We start from the raw sequence: 20,685 nt of genomic DNA, 5'->3' as shown, positions 1-20,685 counted from the left end.
CAGTTAATGCTTTAGCAACTACCGAGTATAAATGAAAGAAATTCATTTTCTTCGTCGTTAAATTTGATGAAATCTGGATATTAATCCAGAATTTTTTTCTTAGATCCAAGTTACCTATACAATTATATTGCTTTATTTCATTTGTGTCTGTAGTCGCTTTGGGTTCAATATTTAGTTTGAAATCAGTTCCTCCTTTAGTGGTACGAACAAGAAAATATAAATAGTCAATACTTGTATTTATTTGTTTATAGAATAAAATAAAATATAATATTATCATTAAAGTTAAAATCATAATATAAATACATACAAAGGTTCATAGCATTAAAAAAGTGAACAATAAAAATTTTATAATGAGTCTCCTAAAACTTTAAAAACAATATTTTCATCATTATTTTGAATTACTGCGTCAGCTGACCAAAAACTCTTCCAGATTTTGTTTAGTCTTGCTTCTGTCTCTTCGTTGCCAACTAAAATTGTTATTATGAAAAAATACCCCTTTTTTAGATTAAAGTAATGGTTAAAAAGTTAGAATACTACTGTTTTTGAACCAACCAATTAAAATTCATAAAAGTAACCAAAGTTGTTGATCCAACGATTTAGAAACGTGGTTATAAAGCTTTTAGTATCAGTCTAATTCATAGTCCAAATGTCCCCTCTCTCCTTTGGAAAGTTTAATGGTGCATTACCTATCTCGTAATTAAAGTATTTAGCACATTTAGAAACATACTAGAAAGCTAAAAAACATTTCGGATTCTGATTGTTAATTTTTATGACTATTGTAGGCTGTAGCACTAGAATTTTTATAATTAAAATGTAGCAGACAAAACCAATTTTTTTTTGCTTCTTAACTACAAGTAAAATAGTGGGTAGCATCCAAAGCCTTTTGTATTTTATTTCACAATAGCTTTTCATGCTTATTTTAGGTTAGGTTAGGTTAAGTAAGGTTAAGTAAAGGCTCTGTAGGGGCTAAGATTTTTTTCATCTATAAAAAGATCTTTAAAAATATTACTAGAATCGACAATCCGAAATCCTCAAAAAAAAGAATCCGCAATCCGCTGATTAATCCACTTTTGTTATAGGCGGATTTTTGTAAAAATCCGAATCCGACCCAAAATTCGGCGGATAGCCAGCCCTAGATTGGCCCCCAACGACAGCTGAAATTAAGTATAGGTTTTTAATTTTTTAGAATTAATTTTCTTGTTGGTATAAAATGGGATCAAACACTTGATTACGAGATCGATAATCCTGTTCCCAATGATGCAGAATAGCTGGGATTTTAAAATAATGGTTACTACCTGGAAGAGAAAGGTAATTCATCTTTTGTCCAGAATTCATAAATTCATCCAATTTATCCAGAAATTCCTCTACCCCTAGAAATTAAGCAAGTGTTAAGAATAAAGGTTTATTCAATCAGAAAAAAGCACAATTATCAAATCATGATGTTTTTTAAAACATCAGATAATTTCTTGAAGTTACACTGGTTATAAAGTCTTGTTATAAAATAAGATCAACAGGAGGTTAAGATAAAAGGAGGAAAAAATAAGGTGATCATTCAAAACGTGTGAAAAAAACCATTCCCCCTTTTTCATCCCCAAAACGTTCACACCCAAAGATCCCTACGGACACGCCTGAGTGTATTACTTTATAACTTCCATTTACCGTGCCCAAAAAATACACTTACAAATCTAATTAAGAAAATATTTATACTAAAAAAGTAGAATATACCTGAATTAAATAGCTGATTACAGTCATTTAACTTTAAATTTGTCAGAGGAACCTCACATTCAATAATCTTAGATAATAACTGAGCTATGTCACCTCCGGTAAAATTGTTCTTGCTTAAATCAAGCTTCTAAAATACAAATTTTGTTAATATGTCTTTTATACTTGTAAACTGGAAAGCCCATTGTTTTAGAGGTCTTTGTGACCATACGAACGACGAGAAAGCATTTATCTTATAATAGGTGAAAAGGTAAAAGCTATATGCCTTTTTAAATTGTTATGTTAGACGTTGCATAATATAATATATCGTGTTCATTCGAAACCGAATAATATCCAGTGGATTAGAACCGGTTCTCATCCATACGAAAAAACTATGTCTTCAAGCCTCGATCGTAATATATCCAGAGTTTTCTACAAATATAAAAAATGGTTTTAATCTTATAATTGTACATATTTATATTCGTGGAATACTGTTTATAATACGATGCGAGAAATAACTGTTACCTTGATATTTTCTAGTCTAAGAATAATTTTGTCTAAATCATGCATATTTTCTCCTGTCAGCTTACAATCCCTAAAAAAAATTTTAGATTAAGATTTAAAACATATTCATCTGGAAGTGAAGGAAGGAGGTGCAAAGGGAACAATAATATAATTAAATAGATTTGAATTAAATGGATAGACTTAGAATACATCATAAAGAACAATAGTAGCTTCGCATAAAAACAAGAAAAATTATATTGCAAACCTACCTCATGCATAAATCTTGTAGTTCCACTCCTTTTAGTTGTTGATCTGTTTTACAATATGTGACCAGTCCTTTCAAACATTCGGGGTCAGCTTCTGAAATATTAATTCTAGGATGTCAAGTACAATATTGTTTTTAAAACATCAAGAAGGGGTTGTTGCACTAAATGCATTACAAATAAAAGTGAACAGAATATTTTTTCTTCAAAACCATATTGTTGTGATATTTGTATTTTATATTTACAGCATACGCCTATTTTAGTGGGTCTATTGTTGGTTATTATTGAAATATTAAAAATTATAATTTATGTTAGACGGTATTCTTCGTACTAAAGATTGCAATAATTTTTTTTCTTCTGAAAATGTGACTTTTCTCACCACAAACTAGACATTTTTGGACCTAAAACAAAAACCGGCTGGTAAAAGTTATTTCTCGTATTCATTCGAATCCGGTGGATAGGAACCGGTTCTCATCCATACGAAAAAACTATGTCTAGCATCGTATTATATCCAGCTTTCTACGAATATAGAAATGTACAATCATAAGATTAAAACCAGTTTTTTAGCCGGTGCCTTCGGCACCTCGGGGCTAAAAAAACTAGTTTTAATCTCATAATTGTACTTTCTATATCAGCGGAAAGCCGTTTATAATACGATGCGAGAAATAACTATTATGCAACTGTCCCTAACCAATTCTTTTTTTGAGATTCTTCAAGTTTAAATTAATGATTTGTATTACCTTTTGTGAAATTAGATATGTCTAATTTATCCAGACTTTTAGGAACGATCTGAAAAATTTTTCTTTATTTAATTTTCCTACTTAATTAGGGACAAGAAAGTGATTCTGAAAATTTCCCCACAACCCTCTTCTCTTATTTCTCCCCCCCCCCCTCCCTTCTTATCCACTTCCCTTCCGTTACATAAAGCAAGTATTACGCCAAGAAAATATTTAATTTCTCGCAATATCAAATGGAATTGATTGGCTGCACTTTAATTGTTTACAAAGGCTTTCACTTGTCTAAAAGTTACTAAATATTTTGTTGATATCGTCAAATGCTTTGAAGAATTCAAAGTGTCAGTAATACTAAAAAATGGACAAAACATCATATAAAGGGGAAAGTAGGTTGCGGGTAAAATCCGTAAAGGTGTGGTTTTAAGGGTCCTACGACAAACGCAGGAGTCCCAAACGTCGGAGTGGACAAACGCAAGAGTGGACACTTAACCTAACCTAACCTATCTTAGACTACCTTTTAGGTTTTTTAAATGCCTAACCCCTGCGGGGGGCTTATTTGTACATTCATATCCTAACCTAACCTAATCTGTAAAGAAATACTCAATCAAATTAATATTTTAACACTCCTGCGTTTGTCCACTCCGACGTTTGGGACTCCCGCGTTTGTCCTAGGACCGTTTTAAGGCTTAAAAATAGTAGTAGAACGATAATATTCGCTAAATATGTGTATTTCTTATTAAAAAGAACTATACACATTTTTTAAAAATTAACATAAATTTTTATCGTTCTACTACTGTTTTTAACTTAAAACTCACAACGTTTACGGATTTATCCGCAACCTATTTTTCCCTAACTAAGAAGTGGGAATTATTCTATCTTTTTAAATGCTAAAAAATTCATATCGCATTTTTCCTTCTATAAATTTAAATAAAATAGAATTTTTTTTTAATAGTGCCCGATATGACTAGTACCACACTTAAGAGTTTTTTTTTTAAATTAACATTGTTTGTGTGTCTGTTTGTACCGACGGATCTCGCTAACCGCTGAACCGATCGGGTTCTCCTTAACAGGGTAGCTTCTCATAGGTCCCGGGAAGGTTTATAACTATTTTGGGGGAGGGTACCACCACCCTCCCAAGAGAAATTACAAAAAAACGAAAAAAATTAAATATTCGTATATATTTCTAAATATATTAATTTTCATAGAATAAGCTAATGAAACACAGTGCAAATGAAGGTGCTTTGACTTTTGTGTCAGAACCTAAACTGGGACATATTGCATTTCGTTACCCTAGGTTAGGTAACTTCATTTCACTTTTCAATAAAATCTAAAATGCAGCGGTTTTTGAGAAAATTAGATTTGAAAATTTAAAGATAAAATTTTCACCCACTTGGAGTTACCGCATGATCATGACAAGAAAAGCAAAGATTATTTATTTAAACTTTTGAACAACAAGCTTTTATAAAGTCTGTCATAAAACCTCTCTATATATGATTTATTTAAGGCTGAATTCCCATGACTTTAGCAAAGCAGTTGATAAAAATGACCATTAATTAACTCACTTCAGGAATGGTTTTATGAAGAACTTTATAAAAGCAAAGTTGTTCAAAATTTTAAATAAATAATCTTTGCTTTTCTTGTCATGATTATGCGGCAACTCCTTGTGGGTGAAAATTGAACTTGAAATTTTCAAATCTAATTTTTTCAAAAACCGCTGCATTGTAGATTTTATTAAAAAGTGAAATGAAGTTACCTAACCTAGGGTAATGAAATGCACTCTGTCCCAATTTAGGTTCTGACACAAAAGTCAAAGCACCTTCGAAGGCACTGTGGAAATATATGTTCTTCTTACCTTTGAGAGTAGCTCTAAACCTCGGGCTTCTAACTCGCTATTGTTAGAAATGTCCAATTCTGATAAGCCTAAAAAGTAAAAACATATTAATATAAAAGGATAAGAACAAAGTATAGGCATTTTACTGGTTCATATTGCCATGATTTTTACTTAAAGCGTTTTCTAAAAAGCACGGATTCCTTCAATCTGAAACTATGTAGGTAATGCGTTAATTAGCCAATTATACAGTGTGTGTAATTGTATTTAATGAGAACTTTTTTGAAAGCAATCTTATCCAATTAATAGAACATCAAAAAAATATTTAAGTTTTTATTTTAAAAGTACAGAAAAATCAAAAATTCCAAACTTAAGTGTCAACATCTAAATTTTGCGTATGCTCAAATCTTCTACCCTGGTCAACCTTAGGGGACTGAAAATTCAAATTTTTTAAGGGGTGGGTGGGAGGTTGATACATTATGTTGAGTTATCCCCACCACTATTTATATTTTACCTGGGCCCACCAAAAAAGCTTAAATATCTAATAAGATTCAGAATTATACCTCCGCATTTACTTGTTTGAGGTCCAAAATACCTTTGGAAGTGGTTATGGACGTCTAGAACTGATTCTTTAAACAGTATAGTGACAAAAAATGTATCAAGAACTCATTTTTGAAACTTTTTCGGTTCTCATCTTTTTTTTTTGGGGGGGGGGGGGAGTTGCTTTTCCCTCCCTGGTTGATATATGGCCTTCAAACTTTAAAATGTTCTAGTACATGTCTCCAATAATATCTGTATAAATTTTAAACTCTATATCTCAACTTTGAAACTTTTTGCAGCCATTCTTGCAAAGGATAGAAGATTTGAGCATAAGAAAAATGGGGAATAGTCCCTTTCGTGGCAACGCACCTAAAGAGGCGATTCTTCGTATTTTTAAAATGGCTTTTTATAGGTTATTTTAGGTTATATTGGGTTAAGTGAATATCCCGCAGAGTTAGAGCCCTTGCAGGAGCTAGAAATAGGAAAAAAAACTACTGTGAAAAAAACGAAGAATCGCCCATTAAGTTGCGTTGCCACAAAAGGGACTATACCCGAAAAATGCGCTAAAACCATTTTTAGATGTTGAGTGTTGACACCTAAGTTTTTAATTTTTAATTTTTCTGTACTTTTTAAATAAAAACTTTAATATTTTTTTGATGTTCTGTTAATGGTATTAAAGAACGAAGAAAATAAGCCATTAATCATTAAATTCTGATAACTTAAAGTGGGGTAAAATTGCATTCAAAAAAGTTCTCATTAAAAAAAATACACTGTATTATATAGGAAGAGAGTTAGTGTTTTTTTTCTTCACCCCATTAATTTTATCCATCTACTTAAAAAAGCATATTTAGGAGGAAATGCTTTTTTAAATTTTATATTATGACCGTTACAGTCTTGTTATCATATTACAGAGAATAACTAATAAAACAAGATTGGTGAAACCATAAATATGCCTTTATTTCAAAAAGGCATAAAATCTTACCTTTTACGGCCTGTTGAAAGTCTGCACACCCCTCCTGGCTATTTTTCAGCATAGCTTTGTTTAGACGAACATTGGATAGTTTAAGTTTGCCCAAGCCAGTACAACTATTCAATACTTTTCCAAGTGTCCTGTCATTGTACAAGCATTATTAGAAAATAACTAAAATATCCGTGTACATTCGCAAATGCAAAGCAGTATAATTTCCTTGCTAATTTGAAAGATATAAAATTCCTCTTACACTTTTCTATCTTTGTCAAGTCTACCTTCGTTCCCGGGAAGTTAATAGAAGTTGGACTTGCAACTGCACTATGGATAGTAGTGTAACATTCAAATTCAAAATGTAGCGTCCTCACCAAAAATCCCCCCCCCCCCCCCCCAACACCAAAAGATATGATTGAAATCATTATTCTTATTAAATAAGATTATTTTGTAGTATATTTATACATTATCAATTTTAACAGATAAGGGGTGAAATATTTTTACCAAATTAACCCATCCTCCCCGCACTAAAATTTAAAAAAAATAAAGAGCAAAGACAGTCCAACATGTTACATTAATATCCTATTTTTGGAGAAATCTATTCTCGCTCTAATAACTTACATTAAATTAGCAGACTGGAGCTGGTTATCTGAAAGGTTGAGAGAGGTAAGGTTCTTTGGAAGGGGTGCCATCATTTCCAGTGTTGCTGTTGTTATTTGGTTATGCGATAAATCCAAGCTTTGTAAATGAACAAGAGATTGAAAAACCTGAAAAATATCAATTTTAGACTATATCTACAAATGTTTAGTGCATGCTTGAGTAGTTTGGTCTAGTGTAGAAGACGGTGTAAGTATATTTCTCGTATTCATTCGAATCCGGTGGATAGGAACCGGTTCTCATCCATACGAAAAACCTATGTCTAGCATAGTAATATATCCAGCTTTCAACGAATATAAAAATGTATAATCATAAGATTGAAACCAGTTTTTTAACCCGTGCCTTCGGCACCTCAGGCCTAAAAAAACTGGTTTTAATCTTATAATTGTACATTCTGTATCCGCGGAAGGCTGTTTAAAATACGATGCGAGAAATAACTATTTATAAAGGAAATTTTCCAACTTGAACTACCTCTTCGTCTTACTATTAAGTTCACGGTGTCTTACTGTATTCATTCCATTTAAATTAGCATACCAAAGTTAAATCAACATATACATAATATAATATAAAAATTACCTTATGAAGGTGTAGCGGGATGGAATCCCTGCCTAGCTTACAATATTTCAGATCCAATTCTTGAAGCTGGAAATATCCTTCTATGGCTAGAAATACATTAGCAAACGTTTCCTGTCAATATTATTGGTCAATTATTAGAGAATTATAATATTAATGCCTAGCTTAAAATTGAAATAGACATTCTATACAAAGACTATAGCATACATGCAATAATAAGTATGATTCCGATCCTTGGACATCAACAAACCAAAACAGCAAAGCAGTGACTCAGAAACAGGCTTAACTAATCATTTTAGGTTAGAAATTGTTTCAAATAATTGTGATTTTTTGTTTTATAGGTTTCAAACATATTGCAATAAATCCGAGGAACGGACTCACATGAATAAATCATTTTGAACGCCAGATTTTTAAATAATTGACTCAATTAATTTCCTGTTTAAGTGGCTGATTTATCACCAACTTTTCCTTATCCGCTATTCTGTTACAAATAAAATCATTAAAAGTTTTAGAATGGATTAGATTGGCATCTTGTAAGTTCAAGAATTTTTTTATGACAATTGAATATTATTATTTTAAGATAAAACTTCTTTAATGATTTTCCTTTCAAGTGGTTTGAGGATGTTCTTTGGTGGCTCGATATTTTGATTTCTGCAGATATCCTTAAAGGCAAGAAAAAAATTAGGGTTGGCAATCCGAATCCGTCAATTTTTGGACAATTTTGGAATCCAGAATCCGAATCCGGAATCCGTTATTTTAATAACGGATTCGGATTATTAATTGTTAGGCTAAAATTAGCGTCTTGAGGATTTTTTTGGTCCGAATAAATATTTTAATTTTTAACCGAGTCATTTTGGCTGCTGTAGGCCTAGGGTCTAAAAATAGGAGAAAAACTACCGTGAAATTTAGATTCTTCCCAGTACCCGGTAAAATTTAATCCCTTAGTTTATTTTTAAAAAGTCCTTTAAAATAGGCATTGCTAGAATCCGGAATCCGTCAAAAAAATAAGAATCCAGAATCCACGGATTATTCCGTTTAATTTTTTGGGCAGATTTTTGTAAGAATCCCAAACTGAATTCGGTCCAAAATTTGAACATATTTGTAACCTTGACTACAATCTAAAACAATTTCATATTAATAAAGTAGACCTATAAATGTATAAGAATAGATGTAAAATCAAGACAACTACCTGCCCCTCGTGTTTACAATTCCGACGCTATCAGCTACTTTAAAAAAAAAACCAATAATAAAAAATCAAGACAGAGTCAGTGCCCTGAGGGGAGAGTTACATATAGTTCATGCCCCCTCAATTTTTAAAATTTAATAGTAGACCATAAAAGATCAACTTTTATTTGAGCGATATGGCGAAATTGAAATTTTGATTTCGACAACGCATTCCATATATTTATGTTCAAGTTTTGCCTTTCATCAATGCATAGCTAGTATAGCTAGTATTTATATAAATTGTTAGACAAAGAAATGTTGTGAAATTAAAAACAATCATAATGTGATATAAATACAATACCTGGAATCTCACATGGGGTGGTTGAATACTCGTGGCTATGGGGGATGCCACAAGAGTGTCTTGTAGGCTAACAACATCTAGTAGACGATCACACTTATACAACTCGGCCCCTTCGTCTAGTAAATTGGTATAAACGATAGACATTTTTTCAGAGCAGCTACGCAGTGAATATCATGATAAAATAATAAAATTTTAAATATCAAAACTAGAAATTTAATTAAAAATATAACCTTTCATAAAGTCACATTTACTTTAAAATGAAGACATGCGGATACGTTTGTTACACGAATTTTGGCAAATGATGATTTGAAAAAGAATGTACCTGTTGATAGGCTTAACAGTGTCCTGGATCCATCAAACCTTGCACTAACCATCTTACTAAACTCTTCAACTAAAATTATCAATAAAATCATTATAATTCAGTGATATCATTATCTATCTATCTGCCTCGATCTATGTATGCTCTATATTTCTACCTAACTATCTTTCCCTACACCTAGCCTAACCTTAGAGAACGGAATACACCAGAAAATCTTACTTTATGTATCTCCTAATGATGTGCAAGATTATATGGTCAAACGCCCTTCAAGAACCGATGTTTAGGTAATATGGTTAGGTAATAAAGAGTAAGCCACGGTTAGGAAATAAGGTCTAGTTATGTAAACAAAGGCGTATAATAAAATTCCTACACATCCTATAGTTGTATAAATTCACTATATTTGAAAATAAATCCGTCTGGTTCGATCTTTTTTTATCTATTTATCCAATTATCTATGCAACTATCTATCCCTCAATCTACCTGTAGAATCTTCAACAACAGGAACTATCAGCAATCGTCCTTGAACCTGCACTTTCATTCGTCCAACAGCTGGCTTCTTTGCTACCTGAATACCATAAAAAGTGTTATAAAAATTAACCCTATGAAACAATACTTAATCAAACAGTAAAAAGGATGATAACTTCTATAAGAAACAAAGAACAAAAATTGTGGATGGGCGGACAATTTATTTAAAGAGCTTATGTTCAATGGTCATAAATCAAGGTTATATTTAAATAAAAACACAAATCTTTTGTCTTGTATATGTAATATTTTATTTTGTACCATTACTGATAGAGCAACGGACCAAAAAATTAAAATACTAAAAATCAGTCAATCTTAAAAAGCAGCCATAAAATCAAATTTTCTCAATATTGTTACGAATTGACGGACAAATAAAGTGAAGTATAGAGTAGCTCCACTACTAAGAAAGAAACCTTTACTGTGGTATCATGCAGAATTTGACTAATATTCATAATTGTACTCTCATTTAGAATTGGAGAGGAGGATCTCATTGTTGAATCTTTTATTGTTTCACAAATCATTCTAGCCTAAAAATGTCAATGAGTAAATTTTTAGAAACTGGATAAAATGATTTATCACTAAATAAATGAACCTGTTGGTTTTCCTTGAATTTCACTGGAGCAGTTGATGTAGTACTCTCATCAAGTCTGTTATTATCACGTCTTTTCTACAAGAAAAAATATTTAAGTTTTCTTTCTTGACATCCATCTTTAAACAACAACCTTTCCTGGTAATTCCTGTACACAAACCTTTGTTTGCTTTTTTTAAAAGAATTATATTTTTACTATAAAATCATTGATTGATAGCAATCACTATTATATTTTTTACCTTAAGTTTTGAAAGTCTGGAGCCCCAAGATTGATCCCTAACTGGACTTTCTGCTCTTGGATAGATAGGACTGGAAACTCTGCTATCCGAATCCTTCGAAGGACTAGAAATCCTTGAACTTATAACTGGACTGCCAATGTCCCCAAGGGGACTAGAGTTTCTTTCTGGGCTCCTCAAAGGACTAAATCGTCTGAAAGGACTTTTGGAAGGACTATGTCTCATTGGACTTCTAGAAGGACTAGAAACCCTGACTGGACTCCTTAGAGGACTGGAATCTCTTTGTGGTTTGTAATGTCTGTCTGGACTTCTTTTTTCTCTGATATATTGATTATTTTTCTTAGTTTTCTTTGTGGCCAACTGTTCACCTATATCATCAACCAACCAATCATCTTCTAAAGAAAAAAAAAAGATATAAGAAAAGAGATAGGAAATTATTATGTACCTATAATTCCACAACTTTTAATCTTTTGTAATTTTTTTGTATATTTTGAGAATATTAGTTTCCAAGAGTGTCCATCAATGATTTCTAACTTTATTCTCTTTATTGATATAAGGCAAAATTTATTTACTTGACCAAACAATCTTAGGGTCGTCTGTTAAGACTTTAAAGGAAAGGCATGAAAATGCAACAATGTAAAAATAAACCTGATAATATTTCAGAAGATTCTGGTTGTTGGCTTGAAGATTTACAGGGTGACAACTCTGCAAACAAGTTTTAGTTCATTAATTTGCATTTATTCAGTATTTGTAATGAAGAAGGGAATTGTATTTCATTAGTATTTTACCAAATTACCAAATTACCAAGTATTTTACCAAAGATTACCAAATTACCAATAACAAAATCTTTTAAAAACATTTAAAAAGTATCTCTCATAATTTTTGTTCGTCCCTTCTCTTAACAGTTTTAAATTTTGTGGCTTCACCTTCAACAACAACTGGTTTTTCTTGTGGCCTAAAGACCCTTAGACCTTGTATTGTTTCTCTGTAGATATCAGCTGCGCTTGAGGGTATGAAGCCTTTTGGTTTGGGGGAGGGTGACCTAAAATATCAAATCAGTATTTTTTTATATAAAAATTAGGTTAAACTTTCCATTTAACTCACTGTTTTTTTCTTTGTCTGTCTGCTGTCTGCTTGTTTTCTTCTTCCTTTAGTTTATCTTTCTACTAGCGGCTTCGCCCCTAGCCTCTAGGGGCTTTGCCCCAAGAGGTTTGATCAAACCAATTTTTCGTATTTTAGATTTAAAATAAAAAAGAAAAAAAAGTTTGTTTTTTTTTTTGGGGGGGGGGGATTTTTTTTTGAGGGGGGGGTTAGTCGACCCCACTATTTTAATTTTAGTTTTAAAAGAAAACAAATATTTTTTTGGGGGGTTGGTATTTTTCTTTTTTTTGGGGGGGGGTTGCGGGTGTCCCACCCCCCAAGAAAATAGTTATAAACCTTCCCGGGACCTATGAGAAGCTACCCTGTAAAGGAGAACCCGATCGGTTCAGCGGTTAGCGAGATCCTTCGCTACAAACAAACAAACAAACAGACAAAAATCGTTCTAGTTTGTATTATAAATATAATTTAAGTAAAAAAACATTAACCATGGCAGCTAGTTATAAATTTATTTGTGATGGGTTATTATGATTTTATTGGGGGCTACGCCTCTTGGTGTGGTTGTTCCCCGTCACATTTACTTTTGTTACATTGAATAAAAATACATTTGGGGGGGGGGGGGGGGAACTCTACCATGCACTGCACAACCCCTCCCCAGAAAATATCATTAAACAATAATATGACCGCTAGGGATATTTTCCAAAGCAGAGCCAAGTCAGCCCAGCAATTCATGTAATCTCAGGGTTGGCAGATAAAAAACCCACCCCAAAACCCACCCGGGTTTTTTGCCCTTCAACCCACCTTAAAAAAACCATGGGGTTTTGGGTTTTTGGGGTTTTATTAAAAATAAGTAAAATTGTTTCAAAAATAAGTTTATTTTTCATTGTTTATATAAAAAAAATATGTTTTTCATTGACCCCTTGCATGTATTTAACAAAGGAATAGACTGCTGTGCTTGATTTTGCCATTGTCACGGGCACAGGAAGAGATATATCAGCAAGAAAAGCACATACAGTTTAAGGATTTTTACATTTTTTTCTGTTTTTCCTGTAAATAGCAACCAACTTTTCATCTTTTTTATGTCCTAGCCTGTTTCTAAATATTAAAAGAATGGACCTAATTAGTTTCATGGCACAGTGGTTTTCTTTGTATTTTTATAGTAGCTATTAATAGGTTATTTTAGGTTAGGTTAGTTAAGGGGTAATAATTGCCCCGCAGGGGTAGAAATGAGAGAAAAGCTACTGTGAAAATACTATGAAACTCGCTGCGCCATAGAAATGATCGTCTATTACATATTATATAATATATTATTCAAGCTTTTACAGTATAAAAACTATAAAAACCCAAAATACCCCTAAAACCCCCAAGAAACCCCTAAAACCCGGGTAAAACACCTATTTTCCACGACCCCGGGGTATTTTTAAAAAAACCCGGGTTTTGCACAGCCCTGTGTAATCTTAAGTTTTTCTCTGGACAGACTAACATACATTCAGACATCACTCTACTTAATATTAGAGATATTATTTCAAGGCAGCAAGCTAAAGGCTGCGATAAACCTTTCTCCCCATGAATCCAGAGAACTCAGAGAAAGACTTCTGCTTCTTTGTCTCTTCTTATTGTTAGTGTTTACATCATTATCAGTTATAGCATTGTCAGGAATATCAGGTAACTCATCATCACTAATTTCCTAATAAAATTCAACTTAAATATCTACATATCAGTATAAACTTAATATGGGAACTATAAGTGATCAAGTTTTCCACTTGATTTACTATTTATTCTTATTCAAAAATGTTCATACATCCAACACACTAATTTAAATATCTATTTTGTCGAATGAAAGAAAATCTTTAGGTAATAAGATCACAATTTAGATACCTAGCTAGGTGTTATTTTCTTCTGAACACATTAGGAATTCATTTAAATATTTTTTTATCTCTTAACCTAAAACGTGTAAATGATTCTTTAAGCTTAAAGACATTGAAAAATGGATATAAATTGAGCAGGGGTGTATCACTGTATATTCTACATGGAATTCCCTGCTCAGAGGGGGGGGGGGGGGGGGAATAAAAAATAAGTGGTTGGAGGGGAAAAAAATGTAAAAATTAAGAAAACTGAAAACTTTTTTCTATTTCCCCCCCCCCCTCCTTGGTGAAAAAAAAACTAAAAAAAATGTGTGGTAGGAGGGATAAAATAAATAAAATATAGAGTTCTTTAAATATTTTTCCATTTTCCCCCCTACTTGGTGAGAAAAAACTAGGGGGGGGGGGGGAGAATTTGTAGCAGGGGGAAAAAAAAAATCTTGCGCAGAATATACACCCCTGAAATTGAGTTAAACAAAGACTTTAGAATATAAATTGATCTACCTTATTGTAAACTGGACTCAACCGTCCAAATGGAGGATCAGAAATGATTTGTGTAGATGAAAGACCAGGTGCAAAGGACGTGACTGTATCATCATGATCCCTATTCAAAGAGAGATTACACTTTAATTCTTTATAAAATTTTGTAGTCACCAGGGCCAGCTCGAGCTCCATGTTCAATTATAACTTGAAACGCTGTCTCATGTCATCGTTATTAAATTATTTATGGCTTCTAATGGTTCTAAACTGTTAAATTACATAGTAATATGCGTCCCTTCAGTAAAATTAATATTTAACACTGAATAAAAAGAGTATGTTTATTTTTAACTTGTCTTATATTTTAAATATTCTGTGGATTTTTTAAGGACTTAATCATTTACACTTTATACAATAGCATAATAAGAAAGGGGTAAGTTTTGACACATTTGCGTAAACAGTGAATATAGGCTTTATATTTAGACTGAGAGGATAGGTTATTAAAGATAAAATCATTCTTATATGATGAATTTTCCCAAGTTTCAAATTTTTTTGGATATGCCTCCAGGTTTAGGAGCTGCAGGCCTCCAGGTTCAAGAGCGGTAGGCCTCCAATTGGTCACAGGACAGGTAAAAATAATTGAAAAAAAAGATTTAGAGGTCAACTAATAAAACAAAATGTGCATTTTTTAAAATGTTATTTACATATTTGAAGAAAAAAGCATATTGTTGTGCTCTAGGTATCTTTTTAAAAAAAACATTTTAATTCTTTTTTTTACGTGTCCTGAACCTAGAGGCCTATCAAAAAAATCTTAAAACTTGAGAAATTTATCATATAAGAATGATTTTATCTTTAATAACCTATCCTCTCAGTCCAAAGATAAAGCCTTTATTCACTGTTTACGCAAAGGTGTCAAAACTTCCCCCTTCTCAGAATTGTTGAATTCAATTTTTCTTTTCAGTTTTCCTGTGTGAAAGTAATATAGTACAATGTTTAATTACTTATTATTTGAAAGTATGGTTAGTAAATCAGTTAATCAGCTGGTAGGCACAGTCAAATTTAAAACTATGTACCTTGAAGATATTCTTCGTCCAGTGTTTACTCTGGAGACTGTATTCATCATCCTAGGAGCTGAGCTTGGAGCCTTGGCTGATGCAGAGGACAGTCTGGAGGCTGCTGGTGATATTTTAGAAGCTGCAAATATTTGTCCTTTTTTAAATGATTTTTATTTATGATTTAGTTGACTCATTTAAAAAAAAAATAATTGCCTATCACACGATAAGCTACAATTGAATCAAGACAAAAGTAAGTGCCGAGCTCTAAGACCTTTGTATGGTGAAATTAGACATAAAACCATGATGATTCCAGGTAAAACCAAAATATTTCAGCAGGATCTTTTTGAGAAAATTAGTTTGAAAATTTCAAATTCAATTTTCACCCCCTAGGAGTTACCGCATAATCATGACAAGAAAAGCAAAGATTATATATTTAAAATTGTGAACAACTTTGCTTTTATGAAGTCTTTCATAAAACCTCTCTATATATGATTTATTTAAGGCTGAATTTCCGTGACCTTAGCAAAGCAACTGATAAAAATGGCAATTAATTAACTCCCTTCAGGAGTGGTTTTATGAAAAACTTTATGAAAGCAAAGTTGTTCAAAATTTTAAATATATAATCTTTGCTTTTCTTGTCATGATTATGCGGCAACTCTTAGGGGGTGAAAATTAAACTTGAAATTTTTAAATCTAATTTTCTCAAAAAGATCCCGCTGAAATATTTTGGTTTTACCTGGAATCATCATGGTTTTATGTCTAATTTCACCATACATAACTCTTAGAGCTCGGCACTTACTTTTGTCTTGATTCAATTGTAGCTTGGTGTGATCAATTTTGCAAGTAAAATTATTATTTATAAATATTTTAAAGGTTTAGATACAATTTACTAAAAAGAGGAAAAAATTAAGATAATGAAAAAATATTCACATAGCAAAAGGGCTGTCAGATAATTCTAAATAAACTAATATTGACAGATCACTTGCAAATCTTTATCTTACAGGCAATTGATTAAGAAATCTAATATTTCAAAAAATGTACCAGGTATCACCTTAATAAAGATAAACATAGATTCTATTCAAAGCAGTTTTGAAATACTGTACAATGAATTAGATACTTAGATTTTAATTCTAAAAGGACAATGCCTGAAGAGGAGACAGGTTTGCTTTTAAAGGGCAGTTTCTGTTGTTTGAAATATCCTAATCTGTCCAATGAAACTGAGCTTTCTTGAGTTGGTTTTAAGTATTTATTATTGCCCTGCACAGTTTCAAATGAATATGGAAAAAAAACTTTGGGAATAGTCCCTTCCGTAACATCGCCCCATAAGGGGCGATTCTTCGTATTTTAAAATGGCTTTTTATAGGTTATTTTAGGTTATATTGGGTTAGGTGATTGCCCCACAGGGTTAGGTAATTGGCCCCGCTGGGGCTAGAAATAGGAGAAAAGCTACTGTGAAAAATACGAAGAATCGCCCCATAAGGTGCGATGTTACGAAAGGGACTATACCCAAAACTTTTAAAATAGTACATTTCATCTTAAGAAAAGGTTTGTGTCCTATTTTGAAAAAAAAAATTTAGTATAATATTCGAAAAAGATCTTTAGGTATTGAACATTTTTCATGATTCTGTTAGTTTCTATATTCATGCCTGTGGAACACGTTGCGAGTCCGCCATGTTGGAAGATCTTATCGGCGACAAAGGTCGTCTTTTCTGCCCTCCTTGACTCACTAATGGGAAAGACCTGCGGTTCTGTTGGGAGTTTAAAGATTTGTTGCCTAATATTTAGAAATATAGGGATAGGTAATTACCAAAAGAAAACTAAGTATTTAATTTTACAGTAAAAGGGGGACGTAACTGAAGCTTTTTTGATGCTGGGGGGGGGGGAGGGGTTTTCTCCGGAACCACTTGATGAACCGTGCAAATTTTTTGGACTTAAGCTTTTAGGGGTATGAACATCTTATGGTTTCAAAGTCAACCCCCTACCCCCACTACCTAGCCCCCCGGGGCTCAAAACCCACCTAAAAATGAACCTAACCTTAATTTTCTCAGAAAACATTTGACCAATAGGGATGATTTCTTAAACTTAAGCTTTTATGGTTATAAACTAACTTCTAGTTTAGAAGTCACCCGCCTGCCGCCAACTCCTAGTCCTACGGGGCTCAAAAAAACCCTAAAAAAGAACCTAACCTTAATTTTCTCAGCAACCATTCGACCAATAGAGATGATTTCTTAAACTTAAGCCTTTATGGTTATAAACTAGCTCCTAGTTTAGAAGTCACCCCCCCTGTTACCAACCCCTAGCCCTCTGGGGCTCCAAAAAACCCTAAAAATGAACCTAACCTTAATTTCCTCACAAACCATTCGACCAATAGAGATGATTTCTTAAACTTAAGCTTTTATGGTTATAAACTAAATTTTGGTTTATAAGTCACCCCCCTATCGCCAACCCCTAGCCCTCCGGGGCTTCAAAAACCCTAAAAATGAACCTAACCTTAATTTTCTCAGAAACCATTAGACCAATAGAGATGATTTCTTAAACTTTAACCTTTATAGTTATAAACTAGCTTTTGGTATAGAAGTAACCCCCCTGCCGCTAACCACTAGCCCTCCGGGGATAAAAAAAAACATAAAAATTAACCTAACCTTTATTTTCTCAGAAACCATTTAACCAGTGGAGATGTTTTCTTAAACTTTAGCTTTTATGCTTATAAACTAACTTACAGTTTAGAAGTCACCCCCCTGCCGCCAACCCCTGGCCCTCCAGGACTCCAAAAAACCCAAAAATGAACCTAACCTTAATTTTCTCAGAAACCATTTGATCAATAGAGATGATTGCTTAAACTTAAGCTATAATGCTAATAAACTAACTTCTAGTTTAGAAGTCAACCCCCTGCCGCCAACCCCTTGCCCTCTGGGGCTCAAAAACCCTAAAAATGAACCTAACCTTAATTTTTTTTAGAAACCATTTGATTAATAGATTCTTAAACTTAAGCTTTTATGCTTATAAATTAACTTTTAGTTTAGAAGTCTTCCCACCCCTGCCGCCAACCCCTAGCCCTCCTGGGCTTTAAAAAAACCCTAAAAATGAACCTAACTTTAATTTTTTCATAAACCATTTGATCAATAGAGATGGTTTTTTATGTGTATAAACTACTTTTTTGTTTGGCAGATATATGGTTATAAACTATATTTTATTTTAGAAGTCACCCACCCCATAGCCCCCCTGGGCTCAAAAACCCCCTAAAAAATATACTTTAGCTTAAATTTCCAGTAATTTTTTTTTTACATACTTTCAGAGGAATAACCTAACCTCAGTTTTCTCAGGAACCGCATTATTAAATGTGCAGATAGTTTGGACTTCAGCTGTTATGGGAAAAAATTAACTTGTCGTTAATGAATTAATAATTAAAGATTTATTTTACTATTTTAGAAGAAGAAGGATGTCAATCAATTAAGAGTTGGGACTCTATACTTTGTTTGCGGCAGGGGGGTGACTTCTAAACTATAGTTAGTTTATAAGCATAAAAGTATAAGTTTCAGAAATCATCCCTATTGGTCAAATGGTTGCTGAGAAAATTAAGGTTAGGTACATTTTTAGGGTTTTTTGAGCCCTAGAGGGCTAGGGGTTGGCGGCAGGGGGGTGACTTATAATCAAGGAGTTAGTTTATAACCATAAAAGCTTAAGTTTAAGAAATCATCCCTATTGGTCAAATGGTTTCTGAGAAAATTTATGTTAGGTTCATTTTTAGGGTTTTTTGGAGCCTCGGAGGGCTAGGGGTTGGCGGCAGGGGGGTGACTTCTAAATCATTAGTTTATAACCATAAAAGCTTAAGTTTAAGAAATCATCTCTATTGGTCGAATGGTTTCTGAGAAAATTAAAGTTAGGTTCATTTTTAGGGTTTTTTGGAGCCCAGGAGGGCTAGGGGTTGGCGGCAGGGGGGTGACTTATAAACTAGGAGTTAGTTTATAACCATAAAAGCTAAAGTTTAAGAAATCATCTCTATTGGTCAAATGGTTCCTGAGAAAATAAAGGTTAGGTTCATTTTTATGGGTTTTTTTTGATTCCCGGAGGGCTAGGGGTTAGCGGCAGGGGGGTGACTTCTATACCAAAAGCTAGTTTATAACCATAAAGGCTTAAGTTTAAGAAATCATCTCTATTGGTCGAATGGTTTCTGAGAAAATTAAGGTTAGGTTCATTTTTAGGGTTTTTTTAAGCCCCGAAGGGCTAGGGGTTGGCGGCAGGGGGGTGACTTGTAAACCAAAATTTAGTTTATAACCATAAAAGCTTAAGTTTAAGAAATCATCTCTATTGGTCGAATGGTTTGTGAGGAAATTAAGGTTAGGTTCATTTTTAGGGTTTTTTGGAGCCCCCGAGGGCTAGGGGTTGGTAACAGGGGGGGTGACTTCTAAACTAGGAGCTAGTTTATAACCATAAAGGCTTAAGTTTAAGAAATCATCTCTATTGGTCGAATGGTTGCTGAGAAAATTAAGGTTAGGTTCTTTTTTAGGTTAGGGATCCCCGGAGGACTAGGTGTTAGCGGTAGGGGGTTGACTTCTAAACTAGAAGTTAGTTTATAACCATAAAAGCTTAAGTTTAAGAAATCATCCCTATTGGTCAAATGGTTTCTGAGAAAATTAAGGTTAGGTTCATTTTTAGTGGGGTTTGGAGCCCCGGGGGGCTAGGGGGTGGGGGTATGGGGTTGAGTTTGAAACCATAAGATGTTCATACCCCTAAAAGCTTAAGTCCAAAAAATTTGCTCGGTTCATCAAGTGGTTCCGGAGAAACCCCCCCCCCCCCCAGCATCAAAAAAGCTTCAGTTACGTCCCCCTTTAAAAATCTCTAGAGAAAACAACTTTAAGTCCTGATTCCTATAATCCTACCCTGATGTAAAGGTGAGGAGGGGTGAGAGTGACTTACAAAGCTTCTCTGCGTCAGGCTTGAGAAGGATGCACTGAAATAAAAAATCAACACATTTTTTTAAATAGAAACTAAGTTACATTAATTGAAAAGCGCATTAAACGTGCAACATGGATAAAACATACATTAGTAGCGAAGCACAGAATAAAATATTGATTGACAAACGGACAGTCAGTTATAGAGTAAATGTTCACTGTTAAAAAGTAAATATTATTATATAAAATAGTAAGCTTTTTTGTCTGTAGCGAAGAATCTCGCTAACCACTGAACCGATATGGTTCTTCTTTACAGTGGCTTCTTAAAGGTCCTGAGATGGTTTTAGAC

General features: G+C 33.2%; 1 protein-coding gene across 4 annotated transcripts in view; it reads right to left on the bottom strand.

The window, feature by feature from the left end:
- Positions 1-221: 221 nt before the first annotated feature.
- The window catches only part of LOC145319209 (uncharacterized), a 40,264-nt gene continuing 19,800 nt past the window's right edge, over positions 222-20,685 (bottom strand). For 2 of the 4 annotated variants that reach the window (XM_080161175.1, XM_080161177.1), the window contains 26 exons: positions 20,325-20,395; positions 17,091-17,218; positions 16,590-16,701; positions 15,463-15,583; positions 14,417-14,516; positions 13,607-13,737; positions 11,879-11,994; positions 11,601-11,657; positions 10,956-11,347; positions 10,720-10,794; positions 10,541-10,654; positions 10,086-10,170; positions 9,609-9,677; positions 9,287-9,402; positions 8,367-8,423; positions 8,201-8,244; positions 7,765-7,879; positions 7,153-7,298; positions 6,553-6,680; positions 5,055-5,122; positions 3,209-3,257; positions 2,475-2,565; positions 2,227-2,296; positions 1,726-1,852; positions 1,296-1,370; positions 222-467 (listed from right to left, as the gene is read on the bottom strand). In XM_080161175.1, coding sequence (XP_080017301.1) covers positions 346-467; positions 1,296-1,370; positions 1,726-1,852; positions 2,227-2,296; positions 2,475-2,565; positions 3,209-3,257; positions 5,055-5,122; positions 6,553-6,680; positions 7,153-7,298; positions 7,765-7,879; positions 8,201-8,244; positions 8,367-8,423; positions 9,287-9,402; positions 9,609-9,677; positions 10,086-10,170; positions 10,541-10,654; positions 10,720-10,794; positions 10,956-11,347; positions 11,601-11,657; positions 11,879-11,994; positions 13,607-13,737; positions 14,417-14,516; positions 15,463-15,583; positions 16,590-16,701; positions 17,091-17,218; positions 20,325-20,395 — 2,779 coding nt within the window. In that variant the 3' untranslated portion in view covers positions 222-345. The remainder of the gene's footprint in view (positions 468-1,295; positions 1,371-1,725; positions 1,853-2,226; positions 2,297-2,474; positions 2,566-3,208; positions 3,258-5,054; positions 5,123-6,552; positions 6,681-7,152; positions 7,299-7,764; positions 7,880-8,200; positions 8,245-8,366; positions 8,424-9,286; positions 9,403-9,608; positions 9,678-10,085; positions 10,171-10,540; positions 10,655-10,719; positions 10,795-10,955; positions 11,348-11,600; positions 11,658-11,878; positions 11,995-13,606; positions 13,738-14,416; positions 14,517-15,462; positions 15,584-16,589; positions 16,702-17,090; positions 17,219-20,324; positions 20,396-20,685) is intronic. The other 2 variants (XM_080161176.1, XM_080161179.1) reach the window with 2 other exon arrangements.

This window comes from Acartia tonsa, chromosome 5 (genome assembly GCF_053477335.1).
Source record: "Acartia tonsa isolate MP-2025a chromosome 5, ASM5347733v1, whole genome shotgun sequence".
In the NCBI taxonomy this organism is placed as follows: Eukaryota; Metazoa; Arthropoda; class Copepoda; order Calanoida; family Acartiidae; genus Acartia; species Acartia tonsa.
Note: the sequence above shows the minus strand (reverse complement) of the source record. Positions and strands in the feature narration are given on the sequence as shown.